At 57.5% G+C, this 25,150-nt stretch overlaps 1 protein-coding gene and 1 long non-coding RNA gene across 4 annotated transcripts in view; both read right to left on the reverse strand.

Annotated features, from left to right (window-relative positions):
• FADS2 (fatty acid desaturase 2) overlaps positions 1-19,796 on the reverse strand; it is a 42,679-nt gene extending 22,883 nt beyond the window's left edge. The window contains exons 1-3 of one of the 2 annotated variants that reach the window (XM_089337148.1): positions 19,773-19,796; positions 2,736-2,846; positions 16-213 (exon numbers count right to left, since the gene is read on the reverse strand). In XM_089337148.1, the coding sequence (XP_089193274.1) occupies positions 16-213; positions 2,736-2,846; positions 19,773-19,781 (318 nt within the window). In that variant the 5' untranslated portion in view covers positions 19,782-19,796. 2 annotated transcript variants of the gene reach the window in all.
• Positions 19,797-24,172: 4,376 nt separating this feature from the next.
• LOC103352296 (uncharacterized) overlaps positions 24,173-25,150 on the reverse strand; it is a 29,860-nt gene continuing 28,882 nt past the window's right edge. For both annotated transcript variants that reach the window (XR_016216513.1, XR_011386921.2), the window contains exon 4: positions 24,173-24,506. This is a non-coding gene — a long non-coding RNA (uncharacterized LOC103352296). The remainder of the gene's footprint in view (positions 24,507-25,150) is intronic.

Consider the following 25,150-nt stretch of genomic DNA (forward strand, 5'->3'; position numbering starts at 1 on the left):
GGTGTCACGCCTCACCTGAGAGGTAGCCAGGACGAAGGCCGTGATGACGGTGGGGATCCAGCCGTTGCCAAAGTAAAAGATGGTGAACCAGGCGACGCTCTCCATGGCGATGATGTGGGCCAGGAGGAGGAGGAAGAAGAGGTGGTTGGTCTGGAACAGGTTCATGTCCTCAGCGGTCTTCTTCAGGGCCCGGAAGTCCTCGGTGATCTGAGACTGTCGAGCAGGAGCACAGGGAGGGAGGGAGTCGGGCCCTGTACATCCCAGAGAAGCTGTGGCCAAGGGAACGGTCCACAAAGAGCCTGGCCACCACACACTGCAACAGCTGCCAACACTGGACACCTGCCATGTGCCTGGCACGGCCCTGGGGACTGCATATTTGTCCACAGGTAGTTAAGTGGCAGAGCAAGGATTCGACTCAACACCTTGCCCTTTGCACACCACTGTTCATAGCATCACCACGCACAGTCAGCAAAGGGTAGAAGCCACCAGAGCGCCCCCAAGAGGTGAAGGGATGAACCAAAGGATAAAACAGTAGACTACTACTCAGCCTTTAGAAGGAGGGGAATTCTGACACACGCCACGACACAGACAGACCATGAAGACACGGTGCTAAGGAACACACACGTTTGTGATCCCATTTGACACGAGGCTGCTGGAGTGGCCAAAGTCACAGATACAGAGGTGGGGGGAGGAGGGAGCTGGGGGCAGGAGGAACAGAAAGCTGTGGTCTCACAGGCGTGGAACTTTTGGGAGATGATGAGAGAGTTCTGAGATGGACGGTGGTGATGGGGCCGAAGCATCGCAAGTGGACTTAATGACATGGAAAAGGACGCCTACGTATGGTTAAACGGTGAATTTTATGGATGTATATCTGGCCAAGTACAGCTTGCATGTCTGCTACCTACTGCTGTGCCGACTTGTTCCAGGGACCCTCTGGGCTCCTGAGGAGGCTGAGACGGAGGAGACACAAACTAGCGCATGATGGAGTCCTTGTCACAGAGCGGGCAGGAGGGGACAAGGGCTCGGCAAGCACTGGGGACGGCAAGCCAAGGAGGCAGAGGCAGAGCCAGAGCCAAGGACAGCTCTGGGGAAAACAAAAGAGAGGGAGGCGGGCACTCGGCCCAGCAGGTGACCGCTCAAGTCCTTGGGTTCCTGCCACCCAGGAGGGAAACCTGGATTGAGTTCCTTACTCTGGGCTTCGATCCCAGTCCCACCCTGGCTGGACATGCGCAGGCCTCTGGGAAGTGAACCAGCAGATGGGAGCCCTCTCTCTCTCTCAAATAAATTTAAAATTTTAAAAAATTAAAGGGCAGCTCTAAGGAAGCAATGGCACCACTGGGCAAAAGGAAGCTGGAGGCAGGGCAGGACACGAGGGAAAGAAGCTGGACACGAGGAGGCTGGAGGCGCCCCGGACACAAGCAGGCGCACTGAAGGGTGGTCCTGGTGGCGGTGGGTGGAGGAAGCCAGACGGGCCCTGGCGAGAGGTGGTGCGGAATCCGAGGCAGAAAGGGGAGAGGCCAGGCCAGGAGGAGGAGCTGCAGCGAGGGCCGGAGACAGTGGGAGGGTGGAGCTGGAGCCAAAGTGAAGGGGGCAGCGAGGGGCAAGCTGGGGTCAGCATGGGCTGGGGAGGACGATCCCCTCGTGCGTCCTGAAGGCCAAGATGGGGGTGTCTTCCCGGGAAGGCCAGGAGTCCAGGCCAGAACCCTGCACCTTGCCTGGCTCCAGCCCCAGGCAGAGCAGCTGACACAAACCACCCAAGGCAAGAGGAAGGGCTCGCTGGGGCCGGGGCCTGGAATGAGAAGCAAGGCGCTGAAGGCGGAATTCCCATGCGGTGAGCAGGGCCCTTAGCTCAGCCCTCAGAGCGAAGCAGGACTCCTCTGGCCAGCCCTGGGGTCACGGGCAGGCCCGGTGCAGCTGTGCACACTGCCAGGGATGAGGCCAGGCCCGGCGGGCTCGGGAGGGGATAGGCCAGGTGCCTGCGGTGCTGCCACGAACGGGGATGGAGCCGGGAAAGGGCGCTGGGGCAGGGCAAGGCTGGGATTTGGGGGGGGGGGGGCAGAGGTGGGGCGTGGAGCCTCAGCTGACTGCTGCCCTGGGCTCCGCCCTTCACCTGCGGCCAGGCACACACACTACCTCACGGTGTAACAGTGTAATGCAGCAGCCCCAGGGGCCCCCGGGCTGCCATTTTTACATCCTGCTGTCCAGGCAGGTAGCACCTGGCAGGGCGTCTGATTCACAGTGGGTTAAGTTCTCACTTGGGATTCCCGGACCCACACTGAAGTGCTTGGGATCAACTCCCAGCTGCTCATTTCTGGCGCAGCTCCCTGCTAATGTGCCTGGGAGGCAGCAGATGATGGCCCAAGGGCTTGGGTTCCTGCCACCTGGATGGAGATCCTGGCTCTTCCCTTTGGCCTGCCCCAGCTATGGCTGTTGTGGGCATTTGAGGAATGCACCAGTGAATGCCAAGATTGATCAGTCAGTCAGTCTAACATTGTCTCTCCCTCTGTCAGTCTGCCTTTCAAATAACTTAAAAACACAAAAAAAGCAGCAGCAACATTAGCAGTTAGAAGAGAGGGGACCCCACCAGCTATGACCAAACTCCTGCAGTGCTCCCTGGCCCCCAGGTTACTCCTCCTGGACCGGCTGCCCCAGCCCACACTTTGGTCCAGGGCCCAGGGGCCCCTCTCAGAGACCACCCCTCGGGCCCCCCTACCCAGCTTGCAAGCCCTACTCACGTTCTTGCCGCGGTCCAGGCTAGGCTCCTCTGGGGCCAGCTCGCCGATCAGCAGGGGCTTCAGGAACTTGCCCACAAGGTCCAGGTCGGGGTGGAAGGCCCGGAAGGCATCCTGGGGAGCAGAGGAGCAGGTGGTAAGGCCAAGACCCCGACCTCTGCCCATTCCTCCGGCCCCAGGGAGGGTAGCGCACAGCAGCAAGGAGCCCTGTGTCTCCACACGGACACCAGCAGGGCCTCCGGTGATCCGGCCCCAACGAGCTCTCCAGCCTCACAGCCCAGGACAGGTTCTCCAGCACCCAAATCCACTGGCAGCAGCCAGCCTGGGCCTCTGTGCTAGCCGGCCACGCCAAGCCCACCAAGGGCTTGTGGGTAGACTGAGCAAGCCTCAAGCAGGCGAGCCTTTAGGGAGATGTTCCAGGTGGGCACAGGGCTCAGGGAGGGCTTAAGCCTGGCCTACTGCTGAACCTGCGCCTTGTGCAGTGTGCAAGCTGCACCGCCCACCACCCCACGGCAGCTCCTCGCCCAGTGCCCACAGCTGTCAATGAAAATCAAGGCAGAAGACTATTACAGCACAGAAAATGTGCTGAGAGCAGCATGTTAAACGAAAAGCAAACACAGAACTATGTGAAAAGACTTCCTGAAAGAAGCCTGGGAGGGGCTACACTATTTTTATACGCATGTTAAAAACAGCAGGATGAGGGGCTGGTGTTGTGGTGCAGCAAGTTAAGTTGCTGCCATGACACTGGCATCCCATGTGAGCGCCAGGTTCAAGACCCGGCTGCTCCACGCCTGATCCAGCTCCCTGCTAATGCGCCTGGGAAGCAGCAGCAGATGACCCAAGTGCTTGGGCCCCTGCACCCACATGGGAGACCCAGATGGAGTTTCTGGCTCCTGGCTTCTGCCTGGCCCAACCCTAGTTATTGAGGCCATTTGGAGCATGAACCAGCAGATAGACAATCTCTTTCTGTCTCTCTGTGTAGCTCTGCCTTTCAAATAAATAAACAAATCTTAGAAAAATAAAGTGGGATTATGCCTTATTTTAATTATTTCCAAACTTTCGGTAATGTTTTTACCATGTTATACACTTTCATCATTTTGTCTGATAATAAAGTAAAAATGTGCTTTGTGGTGGCAAAGTTGGAAAATGTACAGCACATCACCCCAGACGGGACACCCTGGCTAATTCTTTAGCAGGTTCCCTTCCAGCTTTTTTTTATACATATTATGGACAGTATATACATGACCTCATAAAACATACAGCACCTCTATCAGACATGAGCTGGCACCAGGTGACCCAGAGGGGCTGCCCTCGGATGTCCCAGGGGTGCAGCCACCATTGTCCCTGCAACAAGCCGTTCATTAAATCTGGACAGTGCTAGGATCGAGGCACAAGTCACAAGCACCGTCAGGAACAATCAGAATAAAACAAAAAACAAGGTAGCAGCGTGTCTTCACTGGGAAGACTCCTGTTTGGGGGAAAAGAACAAGTCACACCGGACGTCCTTGGGGCTGAACGAGAAAACCTGAATGTGGACCAGAGATGAGATCCTGTCGAGGAGACAGAGCTATTGTGATGCAGCCAGAGAACACAGGAGTTGCGGCTGGAGGCCCTGGGGAAGCCGCTGCAGGACCATGCAACCTTCCAGATGAACACGGCCTCTGTAGGGGGAGGGAGCGAAACTGTGGCCCGAAAGCACCATCAGTGAAACCTGGTGAGGATACACGCTGTTCGCTGATTTTTCCAGCGTGTCTGCACGTTTGCGGAACTTAAAGATTTTTTTTTTTTTTTTTAAGGGCTTTGTGGCTTGGCCAGGTAACTGCCACCTGTGATGCTGGCATCCTGTATCAGAGCGCCGGCTCGAGTCCCAGCTGCTCTGCTTCTGATCCAGCTCCCCACTAAAGTGCCTGGGAAGGCAGCGGAAGATGGCCCAAGAACTTGGGCCCCAACCACCCATTCGGGAGACTCTGATGGAGTTCTAGGCTCCTGCTTCCGCCTGGTCCAGTCCCAGCCCTTATGGCCATTTTGGGGAGTGTGCCTTTTCAATACATAAAAATAAATCTATTTAAAAACATAAACACACGGGGAGATGGGGACTTGCTGACCACACCGAGAGGTAATCACCATCACGCCGAGGATAGCTGCTGGCCTCCTCCCACCTGCATACTGAGTCCCTGGCACCACGTCTTCACCTGGTCTTTGTTCTATCTGGGTCTAGAACAGACTCGCAAAGCAACACCTTGTGCCCTGGAAACTGGACCCAGGATTTCCCAAAGGCCTGTGCCCCCACCCCCTCACCCCCATCCCCGCAGCTGGGTGTGAGGGACAGCTCAGCAAGAAGACGTTTTCAGAGAAGAGCCACTGCAGGGGCCCAGGGCCACCTCGGTCCCCTTGCAAAGCGAGCAAGGTCGTGGGAAAGGCCCAGCGGAGGCTGCTGAAGTCAGGGCGGGGCTTGAGGCTGAGAAAGTCCCTTCCCAGGCCCTCCACACCTCAGACCAGGGCTTCTGAAGCAAGAACAGGAAGTCCTCCGCAAGGCGGCTTCCTGCAGAGCCATGCAGGGGCCTAAGAACCACGTCTCACTGGGACGCAGAATTCAGCAGCTTGCAAGCACCCTAGCTCGAGCAGCTCGCCCCACCCACAGGGTCCAGGTGCCCCCCCCCCCCCCCCGTCTCCAACTCCCAGCCAGGAACCTGGAGCAGGTGGCAGAGCCCTCACCAGACCGGCTGCTCCCTACGCCGCGTTTCCACGGGCTGTCAGCAGCCTCACCGCCCTGCAGCCAGCCACGTGCCAGGCAGAGAGCCAGGAGCCACATCTACAGCCCCTCCCTTAAGCCTCCAAGCCCCACTCTGCAGACACGGGAGCGCAAGACGTGAAGTCCTTGCTCCAGGTGGTGGCGCGGGGCTCCAGTCCAGATCCACCTGCCCTGAGACACCTCTCCCCGACACGCTTCCTGCCCTATCAGAACACCCAGTGCTCTGTGGGACGGCCCGCGTCAGTGCCGAGCTGGCAGCTTTCATAGCAGGCCTGGGGTGGCCTGCCCTTGAACGCCCCAGGGACGTGCCTTTGGGGCTCAGCCCCCGCCTCCCCTCAGAGTCCCTGAAATAGCCCTCTCACCGCCCTGGCCATTCTCTGGGACACTATCCTGCCTTATCTTCTTGTGGCAGTCAGCAAGGTCACAACCTGAATGGCAGGCTCACTTTGCAGCCTGTCGCCCCCATTGGAACAGAGGCCACGGTGCGGGGCGGGGGGCACATATGTCACTCACGCTCGCTGCAGTAGCCCAGCGTCTGCCACACAGCCCAACAGGCGGGCACACCAGTGAGCAAGGCGGCCAGCACCCCACAGCTGCACACCCTGGACTCCCATTACACTTTCCCCCGTTTCACACCACCCGGCCTAGGCAAGAATTCTCTACCATCTCCAGCAGCCGCACGTGGGTGGACGGTAGAGACGCCACCTGCTGTGACCACGTAGGCTGGCCACAGAGCCACCGGAGCAGCCTGCGTACATAAACCATGAACCTTTATCAAACCCCGTGAACAGGTGCTATTTTAGAGTCGCGAAAAGAGGTTGGTGAAGCCACTTGCCCACGTCCACACTCCAGGAATTCTGGAGTTTGTATCAACTGCATTCCTCTGGCTTTTGTCACTACAAAGACATACCCAGGACAGGAGGTTTATTTCCGCTCACAGCTCTGGAGGGTCACAACCCAGGACTGGCTGGTCCCATTGGCCAGGCACTGGGTGCAGGCGTTCTTGCTGGCAGAATCCCAAGGTGGCACAGGGCACCATACAGCAGGCAGCAGGCAGCCCAGGTGTCTGTGTCGATGGGCTCTTATGAAATCACCCAGATGTAATCCTGGGGCTCCCCCTTAACAAGCCAACCCAACCCCTCCTCCCGCCTGGGAGTTGATGGCACTTAGGGTCAGCCCCTTCCAGGTGCCGTACACGGGCACCGTACAGACAGAAAGCTCCTAACAGCTGTCTCACGGCAGGAGTGTCTGCTGGTACAAGGTAGGTCGCGGTGCAGGGCAAGCCGGGGCCAACGCAAATGTTGATTTTGGAATGCAAACTGAAACGAGGCTCGATCCTCGGCTGACAGGGACAAGTGCCAAAATCTTTCCAGGAAGAGGACCCAGAGTATGGGAGAAGAGCAAGGGGGGCAAAAAATGGCGAGAGCAGAACTGAACCAGCCCCAGGGCAGGTGCCTTCGGAGCAGGCAGAGCGGTCAGCCATAGCGGGCAGGGTCTGGACACTCAGGCTGCCCAGGGTGTGTCACGCTTTCTGGTTTTGGCCAATTCCTGCTCTGCTGGCCCCCAGCTCTGATGCCACCAGACTCCTGTCCCCGCCCAGCTCCAGGAGGAGCTGACACTGCCATCCCTGCACTGAGTGCCTGGTGCCAGGACGTGTCGCTGACTGTGTCCACGCCCTCTGTGTGGTCTCTAACCCAGCTCGTTCACATCCGGCCATTTGGCCCAGGACTCAGTCAGTGTGGGATGAGCAAACCCAGGGCCTACGGAAGGGTCACTGGGGAACTAGTGATCAAAGAAGGAGAAACAGAGCCAGAACCCAGAATTCTCAGTGGAGGTGGGGAGAGCTCATGAGCGTGAGTCAGGGACACTGACCTCTTTCCCACGGCAGGCAGAGGCCAGCAGGGCAGGAAACCTTGTGCCACGTCCCCTCCATGGGGAGGCTGGTGGGGCGGTGCTCTGTGGCCTAAGAGCGCAGTGGCAAGAGCATTCTCACAGCACAGGGTGCAGGTGCGACCTCCCCTGGGAGCAGGGGCTGCACTGGCAGAGGCCCTTGCGAGACAAACTGCGCATGAGGGAAGGGATGCCTCGGCCATTCTCTTCCCAGAACCACTACCAGAGACTGCTGCCCGTGCGATCCTGCTGCCATCTGGGGGAATGAACCAGCGGATGGGAGATCTCTCTCTCTCTCTCTTTCATTCTGTCTTTCAAATAAATAAATAAATCATTTTCTCAAAAAAAATTTATTATTTGAAAGGTAGAACATCAGAGAGAGAGAGAGAGAGAGATCTTCCATCCTCTGGTTTACTCCCCAAATGGCCGCAATGACCAGGGCTGGGCTAGTCCAAAGCCAGGGGCCAGGAGCTTCTTCCGGGGTTCCCACATGGGTGCAAGGGAACAAGTACTTGGGCCATCTTTTGCGGCTTTCCCAGGCACATTGGTAGGGAGCTGGATGGGAAGTGGAGCAGCCAGGACTTGAACCCTGGCGCCCATATGGGATGCCGGCATTGCTGCCAGCAGCTCTACCCACTGTGCCGGCCCCACAAATAAATTTTTTTTTTTTTTTTGACAGGCAGAGTGGACAGTGAGAGAGAGAGACAGAGAAAAAGGTCTTCCTTTGCCGTTGGTTCACCCTCCAATGGCCGCCGCGGCCAGCGCGCTGCGGCCGGCGCACCGCGCTGATCCGATGGCAGAAGCCAGGAGCCAGGTGCTTTTCCTGGTCTCCCATGGGGTGCAAGGCCCAAGCACCTGGGCCATCCTCCACTGCACTCCCTGGCCACTGCAGAGGGCTGGCCTGGAAGAGGGGCAACCGGGACAGAATCCGGCGCCCTGACCGGGATTAGAACCCGGTGTGCCGGCGCTGCTAGGCGGAGGATTAGCCTAGTGAGCTGCGGCGCCGGCTACCTAAATAAATCTTAAACATAAATAAATAAACATCCCAGCCCTCCACTCTGTCTAAAGGAGGACTGCACTCCAGTCTCCTCCCGTTCCCTCGCCCCAAGAAACTCTGGCTGCTTCTAACCTTCCCTTGACTCCAAGAGGGAACAGGGAGATGAGGCAGGCTGGGAGGGGATGGCACCCAGAGGTCAAGTGGCTCGAGCGAGCCGCGGCCTGTGAGAGACGGGAGGGAAGCTCTGGATTCAGGTCACTGTCCGTGAATTATTTATCCTCATGCCCGGCTCCGGCTCCGAGCCACGGAGACACTCAATGAATGTTTGATGAAGTCCCAGAGGGGACAGCTTTGCAGCCGTGGGAACGCCCTGAAACCGAGCAGACAGGTGTGGGGTGCAGTGAGGGCTTTGTGCCCACCAGAGAAGCACGGGAGGACCAGAGGGCAGAGGGGGAACAAGGGAGGGAGGTGAGCGGAGGCCACGGGGATCCTGAGTTTAGGGCCGAGCACTGCCTCTGGAGCTGGCCCTTGAAACCTCAGAGCCCTGAGCTTCCCACGGGGCTGATCAAGGCTGAAACACAGCAGCAGGATCCAAGGTCCTCTGTGGCTCGCCAGACTGAAGTGATTCTTATTACTGACAGGAAGACCAAAGTCTAACTTCTGCAGAATGATACACATGGAAGGGGCAGGGTCCTGGCGTCTGAGGTTTTCTCTGCTTCAGAAACAGGAACTCCTGGACGGAGGTCGCTGCTGCCCCAAGAACAGCCTCTCCTGGCCGCCTCTCGTAGAACTGTACAGCCTCAGGGCTGCGGGGTGCCAGACTTTGGCCGGCCCATGTACACTCCCTCTCCCCAAGCTCTGAGGACGGCGTCCATGCCCCAAGGGATAGAGCCACTAACATAGCAGCCCTCTGGTCCCGTCCTGCAACCTGTTCCCACATCTCTGCTCATTCCAGTCCCCTGCTGCCCAAGGCCTTTTTCCAACCTGCTCCCATAGCCATAAAAAAAAAAAAACCACTCGAAGAGAACCCTGCTGCTCATCCTACCATTAGCCAATGACATCCCCAGTGAGTGCATTTCATGCCCCAAGGGTCTCATTTTTGGAAGGCAGAGGCTCCGAGAACAGGAACTATCTTTATGTCTCCCTACACGAAATAAAGCTAACCTAGATTTTTAAAGATTTTTCTCCTAAATTCCTCTTTGCATAATCTGCATTCTAGCTCTTTTGTAATCGGTAATCCGATAGCACTGTATTGCATTCACCTGGTGCTGTGTAGGGCCTGCTTTGCCGGGGGCGGGGGGGGGGGGGCCGATAGCAGCTGTATCTTGTAGGCTCGGAGCAGGGGCTCAGCCACACAGCCCCACACAGCCTTCTTTCTTGGGAAATCCCAAGGCTGTCTGTGGCTCACTCTGGCTCCCACCCAAGCTTTCTTATAATAAGGGAACTGACATTCAATGTGCCAGATTTGCAGTCCACGAACGTTAGGCAGAAAGTACCGGGGCAGCATCAGAAACAGAGACTCAAACTCATGAGACAGATGGGGGCATGAAAACGCTCCCACAAGACGGACCCGGGTGCCGATTTTGGAGGAAACTTCCTGTTCAGTTCAGGGAAGCGCTGGGAACTCCCAGGACAAGGATGAAATAAACCTGATGTCTTAAGCTGAAAAGTTCAAGGCACTCGCCATCTTGTTTATTGGGCATCACGGAATAATCAGACCAAATGCATCACCGTATTTGACTTTTCCTTCTCTCCTTTGGGTGAGAGCCTGGACAAGGCAGGAGCTTCTAGGAGCTTCATCTAGGAGATCGCGACCTGGCAAGCACAAGACCCCAACCAGGAGCCACAGGTATTCCACTTGGAAGTCACTTAAGCTCCTTACTGGGTTGTGGAAGGGGCCCAGGGACAGAGCGGGCTTGAAGGCGTGTGACAGGCGTATGTCCACCTAAGCTCTGGTCAGCACCCCAGCACCCAGGGCCGAGCAGTGCCCGCAAGCATGCAACACGGCGGACAGCTGTAGGCCACAGGGGCATCCCATCTTGGATAGGCCCCAGTCCAGCTCCCCAAAACCCCCGGTCCATTCAGCAGCCCAGATCTGGCTTCCTAGGCCTGTCTTACTGAGACGGGAATCCGGGAAGGAGTCAAGAATCGGGCCCTGGAGTTCGCACAGCCTCCCGCCTCTCCCCTACTCCCCTTTCCCAAGTGCGAGCTCACCAGAACTTTCTCTCCACTCCCTTCTCTCCCCTCTTCACCTCTGTTCCCTTCTCTCTCCCTCTTCTCAGCCCAGCTGCGGCCCTCTCCCCCTGCCCCCTGCAAGGTTTCAGACTGGGGACCGCGGAGGGGGGTGGGCTGCACTAGTGCCGGGACGGGACCTCGGGAAAGGCCCCACGGTCCACGGGGCGCAGGATGAGGGAAAGGCGCTGCTGGCCGGCTGTAAAAACAGAAGGCCATTGAGTTGAACGTCCGCAAGTAACCTCCGGTGCCGACGACCTGTTGCCAAGCCAGCCCAGCGCTGCTTAATCCACCGGTCCCGACCTGAGCTTGGCAAACTCAGGCCCGTTCTCTTCCCACCAGCTCCCGACGGTCGGGGTGGGTCCCGCTAATCCTCGGGAGCGTGGGAACCTGAGCTACCCGGCGGTCCCTCGAGGCAGCCATGGCGGACCTTCTGGGATTAGGGTCCTAGCGGGCGCGAGCCCCAGTCCGGGACCAGCTTTCCCTCTCCGCCCGTGGGGCTAGCTGGAGACCGCAGAACGCGCGCTGACTCCCACACATGGCTGCCGTCTCGCTGACTCTTCGCCCTGGGGTGGCCAGGGGTGGCCATCTTTCACGCTGGGGGCGCCCAAGCCCTGGGGTCAGAGCGCCCTCTTTGGGGAGTCTCTGGTTCCGAGCGGAAACAGCGGACGCGTGGGTCCCAGCGCGCGCGCGCGCGCGACAGATCCTGCACGGCTTCTCCACCACTGGGACTTTCCCGCCGCGCTGCCTCCCCGGAGTCCCAAATCCGACCCCGGCCCCAAGGCTGCCCAGCTGACCCAAAGCAGGGTTCCCGGCGGGGGACGGGCGCCGACGGACACTCTCCCCTTTCCCCGCGGACGCCCAACGCTCCATCCAGCGCCCAGGCACCCGGGCTCCTGACTCCGCCCGCAGCACAGAGGGCGGCTGGAGAGCCCCCAGACCCTTACCGTAGCATCTTCTCCCGCGTAGTGCCCGATGACCCGGTGGCCACCCGGGTGCCGGTGGCACCACTTGGTGACGTTGTAGACCTTGCGGTCGACGACGAGCCACTTGTCGGTGCGCAGGTTGTGCTTCTGAATCTCCTCCCAGCTGTAGGTGGGCATGGGCGTCTCGCGCTCGGGGGCCCCCTCGCCCTGGTTTCCCCCCTTCCCCATGTTGCCTGCCCACCCGACGCCCCGTGCACGGCGGCCTCCCCGCACCCGCTGCTCGCTGCCCAGACGGCTTCCTCCTGGCCGCGGTGTGCGGCCCGCGCCCTTCTCGCTTTCGGCTTTTGTCTTCTCCTACTCCTCCTCCCACCGCGCCCCCTCCCCTCGCTCTCGCTCCTCCTCGCCTCGCCTGCGCTCGGGAGTATCCCTGCTCTCCCTCGGCCTTATCCCTGGCTGCCCAGTGCCCCCCAGCGGTCCTCTTCCTCCGCCCCGCCCGCTATGGACTTTTGCCTCCAGCAAGAACTCCCGGGTAGCTCAGGGCCCCGACGCCTCCTCCGCCCGCCCCTCAAGCCCCCCCGGCCCGGGGCTCCGCATCCTCCCGCGTTCCCCGCCGCCTGGGTTTCCACAGTGATCAGCAGAGCGCCTGCACCAATCAGGGCGCGTCGCCCCGCCTGCCATTGGCCCAGGAGGATCTTTCGAAGGCCAGCGGGCTGGAGCGGCGGGTCCGCGGCTCCCCCGCCCGCCGGCGTGGAGTCGAGCCCTGCTGCGAGGCCGGCTACGTGTCCGACCTCCTCCCTCCCCCGCTCCAGCCCCGGGCGCCAGAGGAGATCCCAAAGAAGCGGGGCGGGCGAGCAGGGGCGGCGGCTGGGCTTTGCATGCTCCGGGTCGGGCACGCGCGCGCGCGCGCGCCTGGCGTCCCGGGGGGTTGCACCTGATGCCCGCACAAAGAAGGATCCGCCGGCGCCGGAGCCGGCTTGCGGGCGGGTGGCGCACTCCCGGGCGGGAGTGGTGAGGTGCCGCCCTTTCCCTGCCCTGCTGGAATGGGAACTCCAGTATCTCACATTGTCTGGCGCCCTCCTGCAGCCTTTTTGGCCACAGGCTGTTCCAGGGCTTCTAAACCTCTAATTAGACAATCTTAGAAAAGAATTGCTTGCGGAACCTCTGCTGCGCTTGTGCTGAGCGCCTGGTTAGCGGGGGAAGAGGAGGCGCCTGGGGGTGGGAGGCAGGGTTGCCAGGATGAACCCAACCGTCCTTGCTCTGGACTTGCGACGCTCACAGCAATACATTTGATCTACCGGGGAGAGTTGTTTGTATCCACTCCAGGAAATAGACCTGGGGGGGAAGACAGGCGTAGGGGGCGGGGATTAGGGCGGGGCGAGGCTTCTAGGCACGGGGGCACAGCGGGGCCCCTGCCGCGGGCTGGGTGAAGCTGTGTAAGACAGCCAGTCAGAGTCCGGGGGAAGGGGGCCTGTCTGGATCTGGAAGGCTCATAGGGAATGAGTGGGAAGCAAAGATAACCCAAGGAAGGTGGGGTGCAGAAAGCTCAGGAAGCAGGAGTTCTGGGGTCCCTCCGTGTCCATGGGAGCTACAGGTCCCTGAGTGTGGGCACTCCCTACTCATGCCACTCTCACTACCTCCCTGGGAGGGAGACAGCATCCGTGTTGTCCTGGCTCATGGAGAGCCTGGGGCAAGAGGGGGGAAGCAAACAAGCATGGTTAGCAGGTGGTCCAGCTGGGCCACTTCTGGGCTGCACACTGCCCGGCTCCTAGGGGCCACTGGCAAGGACCGATCTCATGCGGGGGTGCAGGAAGGTCACTGTGGCCAGATGGGATCCCTTGCGTGCCATTGGGACTGTCCCGACCTGCAGAACTTCTTGCATGGTTACTTACACCTGCTGGTGTCAGCCCCAAGCACCCTTACATATTCTCACAAACTTCGGGCACGGAGAGAGCAAGGTCTCTGGCTTTGAGTAGAAACAGGACAAAGGAAGGGGATGAGGAAAGCACCCGGAGAGTTCATTTAGAGTTTTTCACAAGGTGGACAAGTGCACAATGCACAGAGAACCATCATGCAAGTTTTCACAGGGCTGTGGAGCTCAGAGGAGGGAGTGGTGTCTGAAAGGGAGATGCAGGCAGAGGGGGCAGGATGGGGACCCAGCGGGGATGGGACAGGGCCTGAGGTTTCAAGCAGGTGCCAGCATGGCGCTAGCCAGGATAGTTCCCGACAAAAGACAAGACTGACGGAGACCACAGTGAGGCATACTGGGTGAGGCCAGCTGTGGGCAGGGTTCAAATCGGCCAAAGCCTCCGATGCCTCCGGGAAAGACCGGGCTGGCGCACTCTACCCTGGAGGAGAGGTGGGGCACCTTGGAAGGTCATCACGCAGCAGTGTGCTCTGGGCAGACCTGTGACGTGGGCTGCGGGTGGGATGAGACGCAGGGGAAGGTGACCCGGACGCTGCCTTGCCCCTCCTGCCCTCTTCCTGCTCCTCTGTTGACTGGGATGGAGAGATGCGGCTGTGTGCTAAGAAAGCACTCCACAGTATCCAGGCCACCCCAGAGCCACTTGGGCACAGGGGTGACTTCAGACAGGGACAAGGTTCCCATGACTTTCTTTGGCCCCGCAGAATTGCAGAATTCCTCCCCACCACCCCCGAGCAGCACCGATGCCCAAGCTTCCTGGGGAGCCTGCCAGGACACCACTGTGACCAGTGTACTTTATCAGGGACAAAAGAGGCTGGCCTGAGTGGCTTGCAGCCCAGGTTCCCAGCCAGCCAAGTGGGTGAAAGGCTGAGCCGTGTGGGGCGGTGCTCAGAGAGACGAGGCTTGCAGGGATGCGGCCCCGCTACCTGGTCCAGGAAGGCAGGAGGGAGGCTCCCCAGCCTGTCTTCCCCTCGAGGAGCCACGTGTCTGCAGGGAGACTGGTGCACGCTCACAGAGCAAAGAGGCTGCTTCCTCCCAGGGACAGTAAAAGTGAAAGGCGCCCTCCAGGCAGTCAGCAACCCAGAGGCCGCAAGAGGGGTTACACCGAGGACACAGCACCCTGAAGCCAGAGAGTCAGCAGAATCAATGCTCTTCCTGTTTCTTTCCCGTTGGTAAATTTGGCCAAGTCACCTCATCTTTAAGAAAATCTCCCAGCTTGCTTTTTTTCTCAAGATATCACTGCTCTCTTTCATAGGAGTCAGCCCTCTCTGGATCCTAGTCTTTCTTCCTTTTTTTTTTTTTTTTAAATTTTAGATTTTATATCTTTATTGAAAGGCAAAAAGACAAAAACAGACAGAGGTCTTCCACCTGCTGTTTCACTCCTCAAATACCTGCAACAACCTTGGGTGGTGGGCCTGGCCGAAGTCAGAAGCTGGGAACTCCATCTGGGTCTCCCACATGCTGGCAGGGGAAACTTCCCAGCATGCATGTTTGGAAAAAAGCTGGAATCAGAAGCAGAGCTGGGACTCGAACCCAGGCACTGGATATGGACCACAGGCCATCCTAAGTGGCATCCTCACGGCTGTGCCGGACAACTGCCCCTGGCCAGCTTTCTGTTCCATTCACTTCTCAGCTCACTATGACCCTCTCCAGTTCTGTTAGAATGACAGCAGTGATGGCCGGCGCTGCAGCTCAATAGGCTAATCCTCCACCTGTGGTGCTGGCACCCCAGGTTCTAGTTCTGGACGGGGCACCGGATTCTGTTCCGGTTGCCCCTCTTCCAGGCCAGCTCTCTGCTGTGGCCAGGGAGTGCAGTGGAGGATGGCCCGAGTGCTTGGGCCCTGCACCCCACGGGAGACCAGGAGAAACTCCTGGCTCCTGCCATCGGATCAGCGCGGTGCACCGGCCGCGGCGGCCATTGGAGGGTGAACCAACGGCAAAGGAAGACCTTTCTCTCTGTCTCTCACTGTCCACTCTGCCTGTCAAAAAAAAAAAAAAAAAGAGAGAGAGAGAGAGAGAGAGAATGACAGCAGTGCCTCCATCGGTCTGTCATGGGCCCAAGCGCCCGCCCAACGTCAGATCCAGGGTGAACATTCAGTAGATGCTGGTTCCTCTTGGGACTTCCTTCCTCGTGACAGGGCGTAAGGGAGCTACGACTGCTCCGTCTTTGCAGATGAAGACCCAGGAGTTCAGGGAGATAACGCAGCGGTCAACCTGCCAACAGCAGCCCCAGTCCTGGAACACAGCCCCAGGCCCTGAAGGCAGTCCTCTTGGCCTGAGGTCAGCAAGCCTCTTGGGACCCTCCCTGGAAGATTACCAGCAAGTCTGGCGCCTCTTCTCAAACCCCTGAGCAGTGTCTGGTAGGCACCATTGCAAAATGCCTTGTCCCTTGGTGCTCTGATAACACACACCCCAATTCTACTGGTAGAGCACCCCAGTTCTGGACCCCTCCATTTGTTCCTCTTCTTCTTCCTCTTGGCCTTGGCTCAGTCAACCTCTTCTCCTTCAGGGATCACATGTGGGATGCATCTGCACCCCAGAACCTATGTCGCCAGCACCCTCTCTTTCCCAGGGCCCCACCACCAGAGTGCAGGCTCACAACTCGGGTGCAACATAACCTCCCTAAGTTGGGGAGGGGTTCCCACCTCACGTGTTCTGTGGGCCTACCCATGGTGACCCGTCAGTTTCCCTTGCAAATCTGAATTTGTCATCGTCTTTCTGGCCCCGAACCAGCCCATCGTTCCAGCTTCCTCACTAACGGCACTCGATCTCAGAATTCCAGAATGGCCTTTGCTTCTGCTCTTTCGAACCCCAGGGCAGCAGGAGGATCGTAACTGCGTTCAGCAGATCCTGCCTCTAACAGTTTCCACTCTGCCCCCTTGTCCCATTACCTCCGCTACTGCCCTGGCTCAGGTCCCTCCGACAGCCAACCCTGGCACACACCACGTCTGGTGATCACTGTCACTTCCCCTGTCCCCCGACTTTCAGTGGCTCTTCATTGCTTATTGAATCAAGCAGGGAGGGAGGGGATGAGGAAGGGAGACATGTAAATATTAAGAGTGTCCTTGGCCGGTGGCGTGGCTCACTAGGCTAATCCTCCGCCTAGCGGCGCCGGCACACCGAGTTCTAGTCCCGGTCGGGGCACCCGATTCTGTCCCAGTTGCCCCTCTTCCAGGCCAGCTCTCTGCTGTGGCCCAGGAGTGCAGTGGAGGATGGCCCAAGTGTTTGGGCCCTGCACCCGCATGGGAGACCAGGAGAAGCACCTGGCTCCTGCCTTTGGATCAGCGTGGTGCACCGGCCGCAGTGCGCCAGCCGTGGCGGCCATTGGAGGGTGAACCAACGGCAAAGGAAGACCTTTCTCTCTTTCTCTCTCTCTCACTGTCCACTCTGCCTGTCAAAAAAAAAAAAAAAAAAAAAAAAAGAGAGAGAGAGAGAGAGACTAAAAGAAACAGGATGTCCTCCAAGGATTCTGGAGCGAGGGCTTCCCATGCAAAATTGTGGTAGGAAAACCCCAGGGGGTCTGATTGCGAAGCCAGCATGGCCGAGAAGACGGCTGTCTCACTCTAAAAGGGCGCTTCGCGTTAGTCTGAAGATGAAATGATGACTAATAAAGAAATCATAAAGGGTGAGTTGAGAAGTCAGGCTTGCTCACCAACCTAGAAGACCTAAATCAGAGCAGCCTCCTGGAGCCCTGGAGAGCAGCAGCAGCTCCCACACCCGTATCTTAAAGGCTCGTTTTGTCCATGACACAAACCTAAGCATGCATGAACAGGACCCCGGGGACTCCAGGCTGGGAGGTGTGCGGCCAACCTGTGATCCTCACGTTAGACAGAATCGTCACACACTTTTACGACATGTCCCTATCAGGGAAGGACACGGGCGTGAGAGACTGTGGCCCAGACCCCCTGGACCAGATACCGGAAGACCAAGCTCTGGCTCCTATTGGTTGTATGACTTTATTCCTCTGAGCCTCAGTCTGCCCATTTGCAAAATGGAGGTGATACCTACCTCACCAGGTTGTGAATTCAGACAATTACACTAACAGCTAAAAGCACCTGACTTATCTACCTACCCAACAGAAGGGCTGACTGTCTTTGCTGCCGTCACTGTTATTGTACCTGTAGAGACACGGCTTTGGCACTGCTGCTGCTGTTTGCTTTTTGGTTATCATGATATCTTTGGGCAGAAATAGAGAGAGACAGAAAGACCTTCCATTGGCTATTTCACTCCCCAAATGCCTTCAACAGCTGGGCATGGGCCAGGCCAAAGTCAGGAGCCTAGAACTCCATTCAGGTTTCTCGTGGGGTGGCAGGGACCTAAATACTTGAGTTGTCATTTGCTGCCTCCCAGGATGCGCACTAGAAGGAAGCTGGATAGGGAGCAGGGTAGCCAGGACTCGAGCCGATCACTCCCATGCAAAGCAGTGACTGAATCGTTGCACCCAACATCTGCCCCGGCCCTCGCTCTTAGTATTGAACATTGCTTGAACATTTCCTGTGCACTATGCACAGTGTCAAATGCTTTCAGCCCATTGTCTATTGTCCTGCTAACAATCCTGCGAGACAGGATTCCTAATTCTCATTTCACCAGTGACGACACTAAGGCTCAGAGAAGTTAAATAGCTTGCCCAAGGTCCCAAACACAGAATTGGTCTGACCTGTAGCCCACACCCTTTCCACCAAACTGCACTGCCTTGTTGACTGCAGCGGCTACGTGGTAAATGGCTAAACCTAAAACCACTCATTCATTCGTGTAACAGCTATTTATTGAGTACCAACTAATACCAAACACACAATAAACAAGAGTCAGCCAGGCAGCCCTCTACCAAGGTGAGGAGCTGCACTGGAGGCCTTGGGTTCCATGTTCAAGTTTACTAAATTCAAATGCATTTGCACGTTTCATAATGTGGTGCTTTTTAGAACCAGAAGGGTCTCATTTTCCCCACAAGATGGCTAAGGCCCAGAGAGGATGAGGAACTTGGCCAAGGCCACATAGCAGATGAGCGGCAGAGCAAGACTATGCACTCTGACTCAACGTTTCTGGATCAAAGGTCACTATTTTATCAACACGGCCCAGACAAACACAGATGGCAAGACCAGATCCACCACCACAAACAAACACACGTGTTTGAGGGGGCGCTGAGGGTGCAGGGTCCTGGTGGTTCTCTGGCCCTCACCCCTGGCCCACGGCAACCCCCTCTCTCTCCTCTGACTGTCTGCAGAGAGACCTAGGGGTTGGAGGCTCTGATTAGCTCTCAGGGTGGGGACTTCCAGCACCCCCGCAGCGAGACTCCAGCCTCCTCCACGGCTCAGCCTTTGGTTCCCTACACAGCTGACTCTCACTGCTGGCACCTGAATGTGGTAGGGGCTCATGGAGGGGACATCCCATCTCATCCCAGTCCACAGCTGGGGAAATCAAAGCTCGGGGACATGAGGTGATTGCCATAATTGGGATTTGACTTTCACATTGGATTCGCAAGTGCAGCCTCTTTCCAAAACCACATGACTTCAGGCAGCTCAGAATGAGAGCCCTTTTCATACTAGTTTCCCATTTGTGAAAAAGAGATTCGACGGGCTCGGTGCCATGGTGTAGCGGGTAAAACTGCTACCTGCAGTGCCGGCATCCCATATGGGCACCCATTTGAGTCCCGGCTGCTCCACTTCCGATCCAGCTCTCTGCTGTGGCCTGGGAAAGCAGTGGAAGATGGCCCAAGTGCTTGGCCCCTGCACCCACATGGGAGCCAAGTCAGGAGCCATGGAAGAAGCTCCTGGCTCCTGACTTCAGGTTGGTGCAGCTCCAGCCGTTGCAGCCATCTGGGGAGTAATCCAGTGGATGGAAGACCTCTCTCTCTCTCTTTTTATTTTTTTATTATTTTTATTTTTTATTTTTTTGACAGGTAGAGTGGACAGTGAGAGAGAGAGAGACAGAGAGAAAGGTCTTCCTTTGCCATTGGTTCACCCTCCAATGGCTGCCGCGGCCAGTGCGCTGCGGCCGGCGCACTGTGCTGATCTGATGGCAGGAGCCAGGTACTTACCCTCGTCTCCCATGGGGCCCAAGCACTTGGGCCATCCTCCACTGCACTCCCAGGCCACAGCAGTGAGCTGGCCTGGAAGAGGGGCAACCGGGACAGAATCCAGCGCCCCGACTGGGACTAGAACCTGGTGTGCTGGCGCCGCAAGGCGGAGGATTAGCCTAGTGAGCCGCGGCGCCGGCCTCTCTCTCTTTCTGTTTCTCTCTCTCTTTGCCTCTACTTCTCTCTCTGTGTAACTCTGACTTTCAAATAAATAAATAAATCTTGAAAAAATAAGAAAGAGATACTTACCTGTGTCATTTGCCTCAAAGGGCTGTAGTGCCAATCATTCAATATCAGGGGGAGAAAAAGGCTTTGCAAACTCTTCCAGACGCCGGTTACATTACACGTACACACGTAGACACAGATGGGACCTCTGCACAGGGTTAGCGTGTTGGGGCTGGAGTCAGAGTCGCCTCTGATCTAATCTTCCGATTTGACCAGACGTGAAACTGGTCCCAGAGGCAGGCCTTGGGGTTGGGTTTTCTGGTTCCTATTCCTCGGCTCTTTTCCCAAGGGGCCTTGCAGAGTCAGCAGGGCTGGGCAGAAATATTGCTGCTACACTGCTGTGGCTCCCCTGCCACCCACACTGTAGGGTGGGACAGCTGTCCTCTGAGTCCAGGCGGTGTGGGGCCAACTTCAGAGGCTCAGGATGGGCAGAGGAAGCAGCACCCAGGAAAGGGAGCCTCGGGCAGCCCCAGGAGCAGAGCTGAAGCCGAAAGGAGTGTGACCATAGCCATGGCCGGGGAGGGAGGGGACAGAAGCCCACAGGGTACCTGGCCCGAGGTACAGGCCTCGACAGGACCGCCAAGGCCGTGGGAGCATTACAAATTGGGGTGGGAGGCAGCCTGGTGATTATCTGATCTTACCCTTCAGGCAGGTAAACTTGAGGCCCAGGAGTTATGAAATCTGAGAGCTCTCCTGTTTCTAAGAATACCCCGGTTTAGGCAGCTGGATCGACCCTTTTACTGCAAAGACACAAGCCTGCTGGACACAAAACCTAAAGTTTCAGTAAAATGTAGCAATCTCCAATTTCCTCAGCCATGCAAAGACTTGTCAAGACCTCGGATGACCTACTCCTGTGCAGACAGAGCCGCATCTCTCGCCTTCCAGTCTGGTTTGCTCACAGGTGGGACATCGTCCTGTCTGGGCACCACCTTTGGATGCCCTAGGCCATGTGCAGCTGGGGGCCAAGTGGAGCAAAGGACAATGGACAACACGGGTGCAATATTTTTTTTTTTAAGCTTTTTTTTTTTTTTTTTTTTTTGACAGGCAGAGTGGACAGTGAGAGAGAGAGACAGAGAGAAAGGTCTTCCTTTTGCCGTTGGTTCACCCTCCAATGGCCGCCGCGGCCGGCGCGCTGCGGCCGGCGCACCCTGCCGATCCGATGGCAGGAGCCAGGAGCCAGGTGCTTTTCCTGGTCTCCCATGGGGTGCAGGGCCCAAGCACCTGGGCCATCCTCCACTGCACTCCCTGGCCACAGCAGAGAGCTGGCCTGGAAGAGGGGCAACCGGGACAGAATCCGGTGCCGCGACCGGGACTAGAACCCGGTGTGCCGGCGCCGCAAGGCGGAGGATTAGCCTAGTGAGCCGCGGCGCCGGCCCACGGGTGCAATATTAAGAATGACATCAAGTGGGTAGAATAGGCCCAAGTTCAATACCTTCACTTTGCCTTTCTTGGCTTTAACCTTTCTTTGGCTTTGAGTAGATCGAAGTTCCCTTCTCACCTGTGATTCTGCTTGGGCCAAGGGTGATAGCGAGCTTCAAGGTCAAGGTGCCACTTCCCTGCGAGAAGCGGTCAGAGTGCACGGAGCCGGCCCATCCCTTGCGCTATGCTGGGAGGAATTGCCTGGCGGGCATGAGTCATCCGGATGTCCTGTCTGGACTGGTACTGGTAGACTGGCGAATGCGACGGCCTCCCTGCCTGTAGCAGAGTCTTCCTCCGAGTGAAAGTGGCTTCTGGCCCTGCCTCTCGGTCCCAGGCCCTGACACTTGGCGTGGGTGCAGGGAGAGACTTCCTCACCCAACGTTGTCCTTGTTCTCAGCTCCCAATTCAAACCTGCACCCTTCCTTCCCCTCCTCCAAGAGAGCCCACAGCTCTACCGAGTGGATTTCCTCTCCCCATGCCCGAATGCTACCCCAGGCCGGCCATCTCACCTTCCTGGTTTGGTGCCCACTTCACTTCCTGGCTCTTTTCACTCCTTCATGTCCTACCCTCCAGCCATGTGGACCTGCACAGGTGCTGCAACCACGGCCATGGCCTTGACCTCCCAGTGTCTTAGTTTCCGGAGGCATTCTCCTGGCCAGAGTGCCTTCCCGCAGCTTGTGTGCCAGCGACTCCTACTCAACCTTGAGAATTAGCTGGTGAGCCGCCGCCACTAAGGCAAAATCAGGAGTCCCTTCCTCATCCACGGCCAGACTGCTCTGAGTGTCCCCAGTCTCGTCGGCTCTTGGGAGCTGAGCAGGGCCAGGCCTGGTTAGTACGCAGACAGACGTCCTCTCCCCTGGCTCCCAAAGCACTCCTACAAACAGCATCAAAGCGGTTTCTCCAGTGGCCTCCACCACCCAAACTGTGCGTTCCCTTTGGGAAGAGGTCAGGTCTGACTCAGCATTCAGTCCTCGGTGTGGGGCACACGCTCACCAAACACTTGTGGAGTTCAGCTCCACCGAGAGCTCTGGGAGGGAAGTGGTCTCCCAGCAGGGCAGGGGGATGTCCTGCCTGGGGACCCTGCCTCAATTGCTTGCTGCATGGCCACATGTGCTGCTTCACACAGGCCACTGCATTCATTCATTCATGCAGTATGTAGGGGACACCAGGGTAGCCTTGTGGTCAGCTTAGCTAACCCAAGCTACATTCTCCAGATTGCCAATGGCAGGGCTGGTGCCGTGGCTCACGTGGTTGATCCTCCGCCTGTGGCGCTGGCATCCCATATGGGCACCGGGTTCTAGTCCCGGTTGCTCCTCTTTCAGTCCAGCTCTCTGCTGTGCCCCGAGAAAGCAGTGTAGGATGGTCCAAGTGCTTGGGCCCCTGCACCCGCATGGGAGATCAGCAAGAAGCACCTGGCTGCTGGCTTCGGATCGGCGTAGCTCCAGCCGTTGTGGCCATCTGGGGGGTGAATCATCGGATGGAAGACCTTTCTCTCTTTCTCTCTCTTTCTCACTGTCTGGAACTCTACCTGTCAAATAAATAAATAAATAATCTTAAAAAAAAAACACCAGAATGCCAATGTCCCATAGGGTCCTGGGTTAGAGCTGGCCACCAGAGAAATAAGTGCAAGGTTTGGAAGGCAGGAGTGAGCCAAGGCCACTGTCATGCTTTCGGGTTGCATAGGGCAGTGGGAGGTCACCTCACACACTTGCCACTGCGTGACTGACTCACCTGATTGGCTGGGGGCAGTCACCGGATCCGCAGCTTCTCCCGCTCCTGAACGAGGAGTGTGGGATTCTGAAAGGAGGGGTCCACTTTGTCCCTGGAGTCACCCCCATTGGCTGAGATCACAGGCAGCAAGAGACAGGTGCGCGATTCCAGGTCCTCCTGTCTTCCCCACCCCCTGTCCGTCTTCCCTCCCTGCACCCGCCCTCCTGACCTAAGGCCTCACAGAGAAACAAACACCCACTTCCAGACAACTCCACAGCCCCAGCGGGGCGGGAGCTCTGAGCCCTGGGTTAAGCCCCTTTCTCTCTCTCCAGGGTCTCAGAGGTTCTGCCTCCACGGTGGCGCCCTGCTGGGTCCTGTGACTGGCCAGCTCATGGGCACTGCAGATGGGGAAGTGAGTAAGACACGGCCCACCAGGGTCGCAGAGCCCAGTCTGCCTGACATGGGGAAGGGCCAGTAGACGAAGGCGCAGACTTGCAGCTGCTCTGTCAAAGGCACGATCAGGCCAATCCTCCAGGGAAGGGCACACAGAACCACTCTCCGCACAGCCCCGGACCAGGGCACCAACCCTCCCAGGACAGGGCTTGGGGGGCCCGTGGGCCCGGCCTCCATGACCTCACAGCTGTGTCTGCCTTGGCTGAAAGAGAGACCTTTGGGCTCTGACCACCAGTTAGTTTAGCCAAACAACCGCATGTTATTTTTCTTCCTGTTAATCCTCAGGTCAAAGACCTTCCCTGGTCTGCGCAGGACGTGGAAGGTATGCAATCTCTCCCTCCCTCTCTCTCTCCTCTGTCTCTTTAAGATTAATTTATTTATTTGAGATGCAGAGTTACAGACAGAGAGCGGGAGAGACAGAGAGAAAGGTCTTCCATCAGCTGGTTCACTCCCCAAATGGCCACAGCGGCTGGAACTGGGCCCATCCAAAGCCAGGAGCCAGGAGCTTCTTTTGGGTCACCCACCTGGGTACAGAAGCCCAAGCACTTAGGCCATTTTCCACTGCTTTCCCAGGCCATTAGCTGGAAGCTGGATTGGAAGTGAAGCAGCCAAGACTCAAACCAGTGCACATACGGGATACCAGTGCCGCAGGCAGAGGCTTGACCTACCACGGCCCCATGCAGCCTCTCTAAACCATGCTTTGTAAGTTGTCAACGTTGACGGAATGAAGGATTTTTTTTTTTCTTTCAAAACTTCCCATCTGTCACAGACTGACACTTTCATAAAATACTATAAAAGTGAATCATTAGAAAGAAAAGTGAAATGTAAAAAAGACACTCTCCTAGCTGAGATGTTTTTATTAGACTTAATGGGTTTAAAATTGCGCCATCAAATTGTTAGAAACATTCCTAAGTGCTTATTCTCAGTTCCTGCACCTACCTCATCGCAGACTGCTAACCAGCAGTTCGTAGGCAGGTGCCGGTGTGTGGGCCACACGCTGAGTAGGCCTGCTCATGCCACACACACTCGGGGAGCAGCCCCGCCCCCGCCCCACATGGAGGCACAGCCGGGCAGCGTCCTCACTCTTCTGGTGTGAGACAAAGAAGAACGGCCGTGGATCCCCTCGCCTGTGACCTTGCTCTGAGATCAAACCTCCTCAGGTCTCGGGCTTCTCACCTGTAAAGTGGAGCACGGGCAGAAACGTGGGGTGGGGTAAGCAAGAGCACACCGTCCACTCTCCACGGCGTGGTGAAGACCGGCTGAGGCGGCGGCGCTGGGGGTGGCTGTGGCTGCTGAATCGGGGCTGCTCACAGAGCTCTGTAAGGAGCGCCTTTGGGGGGTCCTGGGAGCAGAGACGGCTGAGACACAGGGTGGCATCTTGCCCAGCCCAGCCTCAGCGGGAGGATCATGTTCGTGAGAGCTCTGTGAGACTGAAGAAGGACACGCATGCTGCCTCTGGGCGCAGACACGGGAGGACACGGAGGGGAGGAGGGTGCTGGGGCGCAGGAGCTGCAGGGACCCGGTGTCTGCAGTTCTGCTAGGCTTCTGCCCCTTCCGGGGCTGCAGAAAGCTCATCTCGTGGGGAACGAAGTCCTCTGCAGCCAAGATGTCCTTTAAGGAACCCAAACGGGGTGCTGTTTGGCTCAGGGCATAGAATGTTCCTTGGAGGCCCACATCTCACGTTGGAGTTCCTGGGTTTGAGCCGGCTCCACTTTTTTTTTTTTTTTTTTTTTTTCAGGCAGAATTAGACAGTGAGAGAGAGAGAGAGAGACAGAGAGAAAGGTCTTCCTTTACTGTTGGTTCACTCCCTAAGTGGCCAC

The sequence above is a fragment of the Oryctolagus cuniculus genome, chromosome 1 (assembly GCF_051225735.1).
Source record: "Oryctolagus cuniculus isolate XC-2025 breed Fujian yellow rabbit chromosome 1, ASM5122573v1, whole genome shotgun sequence".
NCBI classification, from domain to species: domain Eukaryota; kingdom Metazoa; phylum Chordata; class Mammalia; order Lagomorpha; family Leporidae; genus Oryctolagus; species Oryctolagus cuniculus.